Below are 14924 nucleotides of genomic sequence, written 5' to 3'. Positions count from 1 at the left end.
CAGTGTTGGCTTCCAGCTCAGCTCTGTAGCGTGAACAAGCAGTCAGTCTGCAGTGTTGATAATGGAGATCAGACGCTGTCTGGTTTATTACTCCTACTCACTTCTGTGTTATCCTGAGTCGGTGCCTTGCTGTCTCTTTTTATTCTGGCACATATGGCCGTCGATAAACGATGTTCAGCTGTCTTTCCTGCAGTGTGTAGAGAAGGAATTAACAATGGAAACTTTAAAATGCAGGATTAGTGGGTTTGCTGCTGATGTCCAGTAACGGTTACATAATCCATCACAGGAAACAATTCTTCTCTTTTATTCTGAGAAGTTAAAGTTCTGATGGCTTCTCATCATAGTGAGTACAGACCGCTTTAAAAACATCTTGCAAACATCTACCTTTTGCAACACAAAGAGCATTTTTTCCACATTACCTCTGAGGGCGATGCTTTTTGGCAGTCGATCCTAAATTGCGGGAGAGTTTTGAAGCTTGTTTTAGCAGGTTTACTATAAACTACTTTGTCAAAGAAAAAGAAAAAAAAAAATGACCTGACATTCATGTGATGGACTGTTTGCTGCATCTGAGGCAGATTTCAAGTATCTACAAGTTGATTTGCATACCACACTGTCAGGTCACAGTAACTGACAGGCTGAGAGGTTTAAAATCAATCTAATAACTTTACTTTACGAGTTGTTTAGTGTATACCTACACGATTTGAAGAGCATAAGCATGCAAAGCCACCTGTATGGCCCTCAGCCTCCTGGGTGGCCCTTTGTGGAAACCAATCTCCTGACTGTCAGTCTTGTGGCTGCCCACCAAGCAAAACAAGAGCTGGGAAAGTTTTGTGAAATAGTTAGGAATCAAAGCTCGAAGACAAATGCTCAGATACATCACTGTCAAGTAAAATGCATGTGCTTCACATGTGCTTTAAAGTTTCATTTGCTTTTTAAAATAGGATCCAACCACAGCAAAAAAAGTCTAAATATTGTTCAATCCGAAGCCTCTTACTGTATGCAGTACAGGAGGAAGAAAAACAAGAATGTTTGTTGGAATCGTGGCATGTCACCGATCCTAACAGGAAACACACTGACCTTTGCAAGTGACCTAGTTTATCTCGGATATCCAAAAGTAAATGCGTTCCTGAGATGTTGCTCAATAATACCGAAGTGGAGTCGAGTGTCTGCAGTCGTGTGTTCAGTTTGTGCGTGTTGTTCTTTTTGAGCCCCTGCTCAAAAGTTGTTGTTGTTATTTTTACCACCCAAGCCAAGAGCAGATAGCCTGTCAAAACAAGCGCTCTCGCTTCCGACCGGTGGGGAGACGGCTCTCCCAACGGATGCCGTTAGGTTTGAGTTTTTTTTTTTTTATCCGCTCTGGAATGCCTGCAAATTATTTTTTTGTTTTTGGAAGGTGGATCTCAAGGAAGTGAAAAACCCTGTAAGAGAATAATAGGCAGACTTGTGCTTCAAGCTGTGGTGTGTTTTTTTCCATTTAATGCCGGTTAAAGAAGAAGTTTGAAGAAAAGTAAAATGACACAAATACCTAAGAGCCATTCCAAATGTACAATGTATTCAATATTAGAGCTTATCGAGCATAAATAGCCACCATTCTCCCTGTCTCATCAACGTGACAGGACTGATACAGGAGGCCCACCCAGCTGTTGGAGCTCTTATCTGATCCCTGATCAGTTCAACCACTGACTGATCTGTGTGGCTGACAGAGCAGTGATGTGTTTGGGTTCAGTTTGACTGCCTGGTTGTGGACATACTGTACGATGATTGGTTTAACAAACACATGTGACTCTTTATTTTGTGAACCCAGGAGTTCACTTTTGACTGATACCCTAATGTGGACTGTCAATGGGTTTTTTTCCGGCTTTATTCAATGGAGAAAGAAACTAATCATTAACTAGTTTTGCTCGGAGGCCAGGTGGGTTCGGGCTCTGATCAAAGTCACAGGAGGGGCCGATGGGAGGCCAGCAGTGCGGATGAGACGGGGTCCTCATTTAGCATTCAGCATAGCTGCCATGCATATATAAGCCTTTGATTAACAGCTGGGGTACCTTGGCACCACCGTTGGCCCCTCAAGGTGTGGAAAGGTTTCCCAGTCTCTTCTGCCAAAATGCAACGAGGTGCCTGCTTTTGAAGTTGTCATCATACCAGCATCTGTTTGGAGATGGAGAGTCCGTCAGAACGAGGATCCAGTTTTTCATCAGTGGACTCGTGGTTTTATTTATTTATGGTTTATTTCGGTGGTTCATCAGTGGATTGGAAAATGAGTGGATTGGAAAATGAGTGAGAGGAGGTTATCGTGTACATGGCTGTGCTTTAGTCGCTTGTTCACTTTCATATGACTTCTTTATCACTTCTCCCCTTTATTATTCTCCAAGAGCAATGTACAATCTCGCTCTCGCTCTCTCTCTCTGCGTTTTTGGATCGGAGATAGATTCGCTGCTCTTACCACTAATCCCTCCAGGCCTGTTGGTTCTCTGCACTATCACCGCTGCTTTGACAGATATCGACGGCTCCGCACAGGACACACTTAAACTGCCCCACTCTCCCGGGGTTATTATCTCTTCTTTGGACCTACACCGGCATTAAAGCTGCCAAGTGCGTAATTGAAGAAATGCATGGGATGTACGACACGGAGAGGCCTCAAGCTGACAAACAGCTGTTCAAGGTGCACGTACCGAGTGAGATGAATAGCTTAAATATGTAAAAATGACACCTCGCAATTTCCGTTCACTGCGTTTGACCCAGCCCGATTATTTAGGTGATCTCGAGTCTAAACATCAGATCAGAACAGTGCAATGCAAATCAACGTCCTTCATACAGAGTGTGTTTAGCGTTCCTGCTGTCACCGTTATTTGTTAAGTGCCATGTTTGCATCTTTATGTACTGTGTGCCTCGAACAATAAGGTGCATGCAGCGAGTTGGACTGCAGGACAGCCCCTTCCCACACTCTGACTCCTGCGGTGGCCTCTATGTTAATACTCTGACCTAAAGTATGCAGAGGCGAATCGGGAGGGTATTATTAGTGGGTATGCATGCGTATGCTCCGCTTGGCGGCATCCCCGCAGTCGCTAACACCAGCCACTGACTCATGGCTGAAGGCAGAAAACCACTGTGGCCCAAAAGCACTTTGAGCAGACGCCTAATAAAAGACCTTAAAACACCCTGAAACACTGGAGCGTACAATATGAACACAGGGCTAGGCATATCAGCAACTGTGCACGCATCCATCTGTTCACTGTTGTTCTTCCCCGTCGTTGCTCCTCTCGCCTTAATGCTGCAGTCTGACAGCTGGGAGCGGCCCAAGCGAAGCTCCCCGGTGCTCTGGGAACCTTGGAGCTTTGAGGATCAGAGAAACCAGGCTCTCCCCTCTCTTCTATTCTCTCTCCATCCTCCTTTTTTTCGCTTCACGGGCTCTGTAATTACGCCGCTCCTGCCAGAGCCGCTTGAAGTTCGAGCCAATTAGACAATAAAGACCAGAGCTTTCTCTCCCCGGTCACACCCTTGCGTGTCTCCTCTCGCTTCACCTCTCGTGTTTTACAGTCTTGTGTAGTTATTACGTCCTGTTTGGACCCAGAATACAGACAAATCCTCCTCCTCCCCCTAACACACATCCTTTTGTTTCCCTCCCATTCTCAATTTTTATTATGATGTACTCGTGACCTTTTTAGCAGTAAGTACGCAGACATCTGTCCTACTGACTTCATCTTGGCACCTTCTGCTTCTTCAATTTCTTTAATTTTCTCTCTACCTTGTTGCTCGAACTTCTTTTTCCCTTCATCCATTGTTCACCGGGTTTTATCCTCTTAACCTCATTTAAAACAACATAATGACAAACCTAGACATTGTCAGCTTGGCCTCCACAGCAAAGCAAGCTGATGGTCCTTTTGTTTTTCTTTACTCTAGAGGAAAATAAAGATATGTTTCTGACTTTAATGTCCTTTCTAATTGCATGTGGTGGATTGTAAACGGCGGCTAAAGTTAATTTGAGAGCTGTAGCCGGTGTCTGGGGCGGACACAGCAGCCCGGCCTGGCTGCCCAGTGTTCTCTGGTGGTTTCAGACCACTGGCAAGCCGCTGCTGCGTAGTCTGTCGGAGAAATAATTACAATTGTAGAGCTTTCTCCTTCTTTTCGGTGCCTCCTCCCCCATCGTGCCCTCGCCGCCTGTCGTGCTGATGTTGGGTTTTGAGGAACCCTAGAATCGAGGGCTGTTTTTAGTGGTCGTGTGTGACGTTCTTCGTTGTTCAGTTTAGCCATGTCACTAAAGCTGGAGCTATGTTGGTAGCGTGCTGGCAGGCAGAACAATAAGATGCATTTGGTCAACCTTTGCAAAACAGAAACAGCATGACTACACTAACTAGGAGACAACTTAAGTTCCTCTGACCAACATGAAGTAAAAGTAGCATAAATCAGATATCATTTGATTCATGAATCCTTCACTTAATGAGTTGTTTTCTTTTCTAACAGCAAATACTCCGTCACTCCCGCGCCAACGCCACCAAGGCCATTTTCCTGATCACCGACGGCTACTCCAATGGCGGGGACCCTCGACCGGTGGCGGCGGCTCTGAGGGAGCGCAGTGTGGAGATCTTCACCTTGGGCATCTGGCAGGGTAACATCCGGGAGCTTCACGACATGGCCTCGCACCCCAAGGACCAGCACTGCTACCTGGTGCACAACTTCGCCGAGTTTGAGGCGCTGGCTCGTCATGCACTGCATGAAGGTATGAAGCGCAGATGAGGAATACTAAGGATGATTTGTGGTACAGCTTTCAAAAGGAGTTGCATCAAACCCCGTGTTTTGGTAAATTGAAGCTGAAGCTACCGCAGCTACTCTTCAACTCTTTGAAGCCTCAGTGCTCCCATCATCGCCATCTGACCTTTAGCAGTATTTCTTAAGTGAAGGAATTTACCCTAAAATTCAACGTTTACTTAAAACGAAGCTGGTAATATTTCATATGGAATCTGACAACGTAAATTTCACATGGTCCCTTCTGTTATGTACTGCCAACAGCCATTAGGCTTCACTTCCATAGAGATTGGACAGAGTGAGGCCCTGTTTCCCACACTTGAGGGGGACTTCCCACAATTTGGTGAAAAGAGGGATTCAGTCATGGCTTTTAAACTTAAAATATCACCGTAAATATCACAGTTGAGTGCGGCTCTCGGTGTGGAGAGAGCAATAAATCCTTCGCATGCACTTGCGGACCGTATATATATGTGCACTCGCACAAAGAGCGTCTGAAATCCCAGACAGTAAGTGCAATAGTAGAGATGAGTGAGACACAGCGCAAGGATGAGGCCATGAGAATGGAAGCCAACACACACCATACTATCGGCTCAGCCTTGCAGCCTCTGCTGACAGCAGTCTGACAGCATACACACTGTTTTCAAACATGGAGCCACATGTTGAGCCACTTCCACTGGTCATGCACCAAATCACAGAATACACACAGGTTGACTTCCAGAAATGAAATTTAAGTTTCCTTGTAGCCCAGCATGAAAGACAGTTATGGCCTCAGTCTCAACTGCTAGGTACAGCCCGAATCTAATTATTTTGTAAAATGTCTGATTTATACTGTTATACTGGAAAAGGGATGTGGTGTTTGCTTTTCGTCAGTTGTACTTTATTTGTGGCTTGCAGGCACTTTTTAATGCATTTCTGTGGTGAAGGTTCTCTTATTTCTTGAGCAAAGGATGTCACAAGTCTGTGGAAAGCCTGTGTTTAATTCAGCCTGTAGCCAGCCTCAATGGCATACTGTACAGAACCTGCTAGTACTCTTAATACAGCCATTAAGACTGCCCCCCCCCCCCCCCCCCCCCCCCCCAGGTGGTGAAATCTGATCCTTCTGCAACCTGCGCTTCTCTGTTTGTTTTCCACCCTCAGACCTCCCCACGGGCAGCTACATCCAGGAAGATCTGTCGCGCTGCTCCTCGCTGTGTGAAGCAGGCCGGGATTGCTGCGACCTGATGGCCAGCTGCAAGTGCGGCACACACACCGGGCAGTACGACTGCATCTGTGAGAAGGGATACTACGGCAAGGGCCTGCAGCACGAGTGCACAGGTAGGACAGACGGCTCCATCTCGGCTGTGACTCTCACACCACCGTGTTTTCTCTGTACACAACATTTTGTTTGAGTAATAAAGTGAGCTGCTACCCTCCATCCTCCTCATCAACAGCAAACGTCACAACACAGTGCATCTTGTAAAGCGTTTGCACCTGCAAAGCTACAATAACTACACAACCAACCCAGTAAAAGGCTGCGTCTGTGGCATTGTTGCTGTATTTTTGTTTCTTTCCACTCTGACCGACATTGTTTTTGCAGCACTGAAACATGTTTGTGCCTTTAGACGGACATTTGGAGTTCCTTATAGTTTCTCTTTCTCTTGACCTCGTCAGCGTCTCTCCTCCAAATCATGAGGCGCTCACTGTGGGCGAAAGTTAAATAAGCAGCCTGTCCACTTAACGCAGTGTAAGCTGTCCACAGGGCAGATCGCTATCAACAAGCCCAGTAATGTGCAATCGAGGTGGAGGACTGAGACAGTGATGTCTTTGTGTGTGTCCTCGCTCTCCACCTTCAATTTCCTCCTTTTAAATCAAATCTCCAACATCCGTCTCTTTCTTCTCTACATGCACCGAAAATGTCATTTTAAAACGAACTGCCTCTTTTTTTTTTTTCTTTTTTTTTTTGCCTGTGGCTCTCTTATTGCTTTGCCTCCCACTTCTGTTTCATACGTACCCATTTGAGGAACAGAAAACATCTGTTTCATCTGTTGCCAGAGTGCTCTGGCTTTTACCCTGTTGTTCCTTACTACTGGTTATTTATAATGTCGGGCCTCTTGGACTTATTATTTTATGGTTGCACACAAACGTCATTGAAGATAAGATCTTCAGAGAAAGTTGTGTGCGTGTGTGTGTGTGTGTGTGTAACGATAAACAGATAATCTTGAGTGCGAACGCAGGCATGTTCATGCATGTATAGCGTACAGACATTCCCTGGGCTCAGACAATTATAAAGTGGAAATTCAAGGAGAAATTACAGTAATATAAAATGTATAATTATAGACACTTATTTGTTAAGAAAGCCATAAACAGACCGAAATGGAGAGTGAAAATATGGGATGTCGGAGGGCTTTCCTTTCTCTTAAACACAAACATTTACCTAACCTAAATTACCTTCCTTGGAGTCTTCTCCTAATCTCCTTTAGAGTCTCAAAATCTGTTATTTTAATGAACTTGGTGATGTATTAAACTCTTCATTTCTCTACACTTCTTGTTTTCTGTGGGCTGGAATGACTCCTACACTCAGAAATAATCGGTGTAAATGAGATATTGCGATGAGAAGAGATTCATCTTTAATGATCCCCAGACGTAAATGTTTGTGCTGAGTGGAAGTGGTGAGGCAGTGGCTCCTCTTTATTAGGGGGAAACCCTCAAAGTCCCACTGCAGAATTGAGATGAACTTTTGTTATTAATCGTGTTTTGCTGGAGTGTGGAGCTTAAAATCAATCCAACAGTGCCGACAGTCGAATTAAAACCTTTGCCAGCAGTCCGTGTAATGACACATTCATTTGTCTTCTAAATGTCCATTCTCTGGTCCTTTAGATCTCCTCGTTTCACAGCGTAATGTTGCAGTTTGATGCAGGTGGTCTCCATCACTAAGCTGTAAGGTTAGGGGTTGATCTGTTATTTTTACAGAATATGTAATCACTTAAGTCACAGACAGACATAGCAGTCTGTGTGATTGTTGGAGAGCGGAACGACTAGCAGATGCACTGGCTGGCGTGTGCGTCTTTGTTTAAGGAACTGCTGTGTTAAACCTCAGTCAGTTTGACAGCTCACCCTTCGTGCAGGGGAGGCAGGTGGGAGGGGACGAGGGACTACGGTGAGAATCGATACCGAGTGCGCTTTGTGGAGGAAACGGCGAAAGAAATGTGGATGGCGGTCGACCCTCATAATAGGAAACAATGGGCCGTAATCCTGGATGTATTTGCCCTCTAGTTCTTCCTTTCCACATGTTTTCACTCCAGAATTAGAAAACAGGAAAAGAAGGAGGGGAGAAGCCCGTTTAAGCGACGGACAAGTATTAATAATTCAGATCAGAGTTTAAAAAGTTCCAGTCAGAAACGAAAGTGGCAGAGGGAGGAGGAGGATTTTTCAAAGTGAGAGCATCGGGGTCACCGTGCCAAAAATCACGCCTCGCTAATTCTCCTCAGATGTTGTCGAGACTGGAGCCCCACTCTGCTTATTAATCTGTTTTAATGGTTTAATTAATAGCAGGGAGCAGACTGCAGAGTTGGCTCGCTCGAGGAAGGAAGGACACAGCGAGGCGCTGCGACCGCAACCGAGAACCGCTTCCTCTGTCTGTCTGTCTCTCGCTCGCTCGCATAACGATGTCTCATGGGAGAAGAGTCGGCTATTCTGCGGCGGACACTTGAATGCGTACGTGTCGTCATCCTCATGCTATAGAGCTGACATGGACCCACAGTGTGCTGTCCCAGGGGAACATCTGTTTGCGAAACCGTTGGCGGGCTGAGGCACGGTCAGCCTTGTTGGTCTCAGTTTTGGTTTTGTTAAGTGGTGCGAAATACCCTCATATATGTTTTTGAACACTGCATTTATTGAATGTTTCATTCCCTAATAACTTACGAGGCTCTTTTGATGCAGTAGTGGCTCCAAAAGCAATTAGATTTGTGGTGAGAGCAGTATACGTAACCAAGAAACATACAAGTAAACTCAACAAACTCCTGCTGTTCTCAGAGAGAAATCCAGCATCTCGCTCCTAATATTCTGTTGCTTTAACCTCAATGGGCTTGGCTGAAAGAAGGTGTTTGGTGAATTATGGGCGCACCGTCTGCGTCAGCACTGCCAGGGCTCCTGAGTGGCAGACAGGCGCTTCCAGAGTGAGACGTTGCTCTGGCTTGCGTAAGCTTGATAGTCGGTGTGTGTGGCTTCAGGTGGTTCTGTTGTCGAGACTGAAAGTTTGCAGAGGTTTTATTCGTTTTGGTCTTTCTTTTCTCACATCGAACAGTCTTTGACACATCTGAGAATAATATGACCGAACCGTAGGCCTGTCGGTGGATTATTGTTATCATTGGCTGAAGGGCTCTGTTGGAAACACTATCCAAATCCCCACAGTGCACAGCAGTCTTGTTTATGAATCTGTTGTCGACAGCCAAGTGAAACAGCCTCTTCCAGAAAACACGACTGGAATTCCAGCAGATAGAAGCGGATGATGAACCCGGTTCCCGGTTTGGTTTACTCCGACGGGCCAAACGGGACATTGTTGTCTCCATTCAAATTCCAATCTCAAGCTCACAATATCTGCATCACGGAGGATCACCAGAGGAATAATGGGGAATGGGGAAGTGGGTAAATGGAGTGAGAGAAGTGTGGTGGTGGGGGGGGTGCAGGAGGGCGACGTGTTTTCCTCCTGTCACATTCTGGCTTATCAGCCTCTTCTGTAGCCTGAGAGAATGACAGGAGGTCTGGACTGTGTTAATGTGGTGTCAGCAGCGCAGGCTTTGCTCTGCCGGGGATGAACGGGGGAGAGAGAAAGAAGACGGCATGAAAGAGACAAAGAGAGATAAAGCAAGGCAGGTGAGATGACGGGGGGGGGAAAAAGATCTGGATCAAATATTTGCAGTCTGATTCAGAGAGAGAGACTTATGTATGTTCCTGTGCGTGTCTGTTTCAAACTCCACCGTCCTGTATTTCATCTTTCTCACTGTTCTTCCTTTTGCTTTGTTGTTCTCTTCACCACTATTGCCACAGGATTCCTTCTGTGTTCAATGTGCAGGAGGTTTTTAACGGGAGCTGAATTATCCGCAGAGGTCTCCTCCTCTCCAAAACAAACGGATCCGGTGATTAAAACCGGTAAAACACTGATTAATTAACCAGTAATAGTTAAGACCCTAAGTCCCTTACATTAGAAATTAGAGTAGATTCTGTTCCACTGAATAAATATTCACAATGTTTTGTCTATTGATGGATGTCTTTGACTTGACCAAGACATGAGTTGTTGACTCTAACGCTGTGAGTGTAACAACCCTCCCCCCCCCCCCCCCCTCAGAGTTGATACTGGAAGAATTGCTCAATGTTTACAATATTTGGTCGATGGAGGCCTCTCGATCCCAAGAGGAGACACGTGGCAGCGATGAGCTTCAAGTCGACCCTGAACATATTACACATCCGTCTCTCTGAGTAGATGGAGCGTCCGTTTCCTTGTGTTTGTTGCCAGGAGGAGGCGTTCTGGATCTGCGCTGTAAATATTTGCGGCCTGGATGTCAATGACCGAGCGATCCCGGGAGGGGAAGCCTCGAGTAACAACCGAGGTGGAATTTGTTAAATGTTAACTATGAAAAGTGTTGAAATGGGAGGAATGCTGCAGTAGTTATTTATTTTCTTCGCCTCCCTTGCAGAGGTCTCCAGTGTCTTTTTGTTGGTGGTCATCTCCATCTAAGTCCTCAACGCTGTGCAGCTCATCTCCCTCTGTGCCGTCACGCTTCCACACAGGTTTACGCGACGCAGGGATCAACACGCGCGCACGGCCGCATGTTTGCGGCCGTGCTCTGCATGCACACACCTCTGACCCATTCAAATATACCACATTCAAGGATCTGACACGTACCAGATGTCTGGTAACAGCGCAGAGCCACGCCTGTTTATATCACCTACGAGAGTACAGACACTACATACTGTAGTCATAATAGATTACAACATTGGGCCTTTAAATCATTGGACATTAACGCACACTAAAACATACACTTAGAAATCTATTCTTAATGAAAGGAAAGCTAGATGCTCTTATAATAAGACTTCTATCCCTTTGTAAACAGCAGTGGATCAACAGTTTCAGCTGTACAGTAGCTCTGGCTCTTAATTTCTTTTTGTTTATGTGCAACTTCAGTGGTTGAATTGTGATGCGACTGTTACCAAAGCCTACTTACTGCCAAGAATCTTGTCTCAGTCACTCAATGTGTGCTCCGTTCTCGCTGCCAAGACTCAGTCATCAGCGTATGTTGTCGGAAAAAGTCGTTATGCATGGTTTGTCCAGTCTTACAACGGCTGTCGCCACGTTGATAAACACATGGTCGCTTGGCTTTAAAAAGAAAATTATAATAAAAACAATTCGTAGTAAAAAAATTTGAATAAATATTCCATAAAATAGTTGATTAAAGAGCTTGAATGTGGCCAAAACAGTGTTAAAAAAGTTAAATTCATAGAGGTGATCTATATTAAACAAAATAAAAACGCAACAGACTAACGTCTACTTTCAATACAACCAAATAAAAACAATGTAATGATGGTTTTGCTGTTCTTATCAGCAGTGATCGTTTTTTTATTGCTTAGGATGAAGTAATGTTCAGCAGATGTCATGGGGAAACTGCCCGTTAACTTTTGATATGTTGTGGAAGCAATGTGGCCTGATGATGGCACCGGAGGTCAAACCCATTAAGATGGAACATCTGGGGACTCCGAATATTTACAGCAGCTGTCGTGAACTTCAGCCAGTGTTTTTCTTGAGATACCTCGTCGTTTACCAAGATGTCATTAGCACCTCTGCCAGCAGACCGGGTGAAAGCGGCCTAATGCTTGACACTGGCCTTCTGTTTGCTCAGTCGTTAAAATGTGCACTTCAGTGCTTTTCAAAAGTAAATATGTTTCTAGCATTTGTCCAACTCATCCAACATGTTACATAAACGTGCGTATAAAGACTCTCTATTTCCTCCGACTGCACAACTCCTAATCCCCACAGCAACAATAACCACAGCAGACTGCCTGCTTCTGTACAGCGCGTCTGCGTCAGTCCAAGTCCTTGTTTCTCAATCGTTTTTGTGGCTGAAAATAAAAGCTTCAGTTGGTCAACATGAATGCTGGTCTCGTTATGAGCAGGGGGGCAGATGCCTGGGATTCTGCGACGACAAGCGGAGGAGGGTTTTTGGGAGTGGGGGGGGGGTCAAGTACCACCACCGCCCTGACTCCCCTAAACCCCATTAATAGCTTAAGCTGATTTGGATGGAAGTTTGTGTTTTTCTTTGGGGAGCAGAGAGTGGAAAGAGGACGGGAGGGAGGGGGATTCCTCACCCCCGGAGCCATGCGTCTTTTGTGGTGGATGGATGGAGAGCTTTCAGTGACTGGGCAAAGATCAGGCTGGCTCAGTGCCAGAGAGAGAGAGAGGGAGGGAAATACTACCACTAACAAGCTCAGTAATAAAGATTATTTATATGCAACATAACTGCAGAGGGATTTACAACCTGTAATGTAATATCTAATAGTCTGATGTTATGTTGTGTTTATAGAAGACAGACAAATAAAACATCAAAATGTGATGACAGAGGAATGAAAGGTTCAAACTGTTTATATACACATCCTGTACAAAACTACCTGTGAAAGCCCAACGCCTTAAGAGGACCGGCTGCAGCTCCTCGGCCTCGTGGCACTGAAATGCAATTAAACCTTCATGACGGGTTCAGAAATGCGTTGTTGAATAACTAATAATTCAGTTTTTTCTTTCTCAGTGAGGGATTATTGCTGACATTTGGGTTTCACCTCCAAGCAAAGTGGCAGATAATCAACCTGACTAATCACATGAACACGCGGGTAGAGGTGATGGTAAAAGTTATAAACAAATAAAACCCAAGTTCCAATAAACCCAAGTAATCCTTTACCAAGTGCAATACAAAAACAAAGTAACAGGAAGTTCAGCAATTGAAAGGGAATTTGGCAGCTCACAAAAAGCGCATAGAAAGAGCTTTCAAAAGAGCCCAGTGTGTGAGCTGCCCTCAGGTGTTTTCGGACAGTCTTTCATGTCATTTGATGTTTGAAGTTTTATATTTTTTTTAGCTTGAGAGCAGATTGTATACAGCAGCCTTAAAGTACAGGCAGTGTTGAAATCCATATTAGTCCCTCAACGCCACATGTTTCAGCCCCGTTCCACCATTCCTCCCCTCATTAAACGACACATATAGGTCTGTGAAAAGCCTTAATTGATGACTACTGCTGCCGTGTTTGTCGGTCAAGGATGTTGTAAAGCAGACACGGCTCGTGTTGTAAACTGAGGCCACTCTGTGTGTGTGTGTGTGTGTGTGTGTGTGTTTGTTGAAAAAAATAAGACGAGAGGTGAAGGAGCGAGGAGGCAGAGAGGCTATAAACTGGGCCTAATAGGACCGTTCTCTGCTGGAGAGCATGAAAAACAAGGAGCCGTGAAACGGGCAGTGATGCGTAGCAAACTGTGTCATTAACACTCTTTCTTTCCATCGCTCTTGTCAATTTCTCTTTTATTTTCCTTGTGCCTTCCCCTGCTGCTACCCCCCCCCCATTACAGCTTCCCCTTCTTCTCTCCATCATTACGAGCCTCCGACCGTGTCACCAGGTGCACCGCATGTAAACACAACTGTCATTCACAAATATTTTTTGATGGACCAACCAACTTAACAGTGAACATTCCCAGATATTTTTTAAATCAAATTACTGTGTGCAATTTCCGTTTATATTCGTGAAACTATGATCTGGTAGTTTAGATTTTTATTTCATTTTATTGACAATATGTCATTAGTCTTTATGAAACACAGTGAAATACTCGTAGTTGCAGGATTCTGGTGAATTGATGCATTTAGTGAAAGTCTAGAGCAAAAATAATCCCGGAATATACTTTTAAAACGTGGGAGCAATTATACATAATTATATTAGAGGTATATTAGTCGTATAATAACTTCAGGTCCTGCATGCAACACTGCATAAAGTATTCATAAACAAAATAATCAGCAGTGAAACCCTTATTAACTCGCACTGTAGCAAAGAATGATAACATTATTTTAACTTTTTCCTTAAAGCTTTAATTGAATCATGATCCTTTGTGCCAACAACATCACCCAGGACTGACAACGTGCACATAGTCTGAAGACAACAAAAACAAATTTGACTTTTTGCACTTAAAATATTCTAACTTCTTTGTGCTTTTCTCTCACACGTAATTTAAACTGACAAATGTGCCCTTGGGAATTTAAGGTGGAATGACTCTCTCCTTTAGCATCCTTGGTGCTTTTCGAGGCCTTTGCCCTTCTTCAGATCCAACATGTTTGTCCCTTTCTGTGACCCCCATCCATCTCTGGATATTTTCACCGACCCTCTTCGGAGCTCTTTCAGCACCCTCCTACTTCCTTTCACTTTCTGATCTTCCCATTCTGTGTGCATATGTGTGTGTGTGTGTGTGTGTGTGTGTGTGTGTGTGTGTGTGAGAGCTGCTGACTGAAATCTCTCCAGTCGGTGGGAGGTGATGAAGAGGGACACACGCTACGTCAAAGGTCACAAGGCTAAGGATGGAGGAAGTCGGCGGCTGCCAGCTTCCTGGAAGAGAAGCATCTGTCTTTTTCTTCTTCTCTCGCTCTCTGACCCACCAATTAGCTCCTGTCCGGCTTCTTCAACTCCAAAAATTGTTTTTTATGTAGAAATAATGTGCGTGACCGTGGTGTGAGAAGATATTTGGGTGTGGAGAGTTGGCAGGACGGCGGGACAATAACCGCAATTGTTTTCAGTTTGTTTGTGACTCATTTGTTTAGCAAAAACCATCTCACCAGCTCACAATCCCACGAGGAAACACCAACTCAGAGGCTACAGTGGGAACTGTGGAGTGTGTGTGTGTAGTGGATTAGTGTCCATGTATGTACATGAGCATGTGTGGTGGTGTGTTTTTTTGCACATGCATGTGTACTGTATGTGTGCATGTGCATCCTTCATCCTTGGAATTTGGTGGAACGGTGACATAACAATCGAAAAAGGAAATGAAAACGAGCCTTTTTCTTAAACGGGTGTTATGCTCCGTATCGTCCCGGGTGTTCTGGGATCGTATCGCAGCGTTTCTCAGCACACCGACATCTCCAATCACGCACGCCAGACCAGGGAGACCAACCTGTGCTTGCACAGTTGTT

General features: G+C 44.9%; 1 protein-coding gene across 1 annotated transcript in view; it reads left to right on the top strand.

Moving 5' to 3' along the window:
• The window catches only part of svep1 (sushi, von Willebrand factor type A, EGF and pentraxin domain containing 1), a 69865-nt gene that overhangs the window by 15385 nt on the left and 39556 nt on the right, over positions 1 to 14924 (top strand). Inside the window, exons 2-3 of the mRNA XM_076092601.1 lie at positions 4462 to 4717; positions 5881 to 6057. Of these exons, the coding sequence (XP_075948716.1) occupies positions 4462 to 4717; positions 5881 to 6057 (433 nt within the window). The remainder of the gene's footprint in view (positions 1 to 4461; positions 4718 to 5880; positions 6058 to 14924) is intronic.

The sequence above is a fragment of the Anarhichas minor genome, unplaced genomic scaffold (assembly GCF_050575085.1).
Source record: "Anarhichas minor isolate MPS153535 unplaced genomic scaffold, ASM5057508v1 ptg000016l, whole genome shotgun sequence".
NCBI classification, from domain to species: domain Eukaryota; kingdom Metazoa; phylum Chordata; class Actinopteri; order Perciformes; family Anarhichadidae; genus Anarhichas; species Anarhichas minor.
Note: the sequence above shows the minus strand (reverse complement) of the source record. Positions and strands in the feature narration are given on the sequence as shown.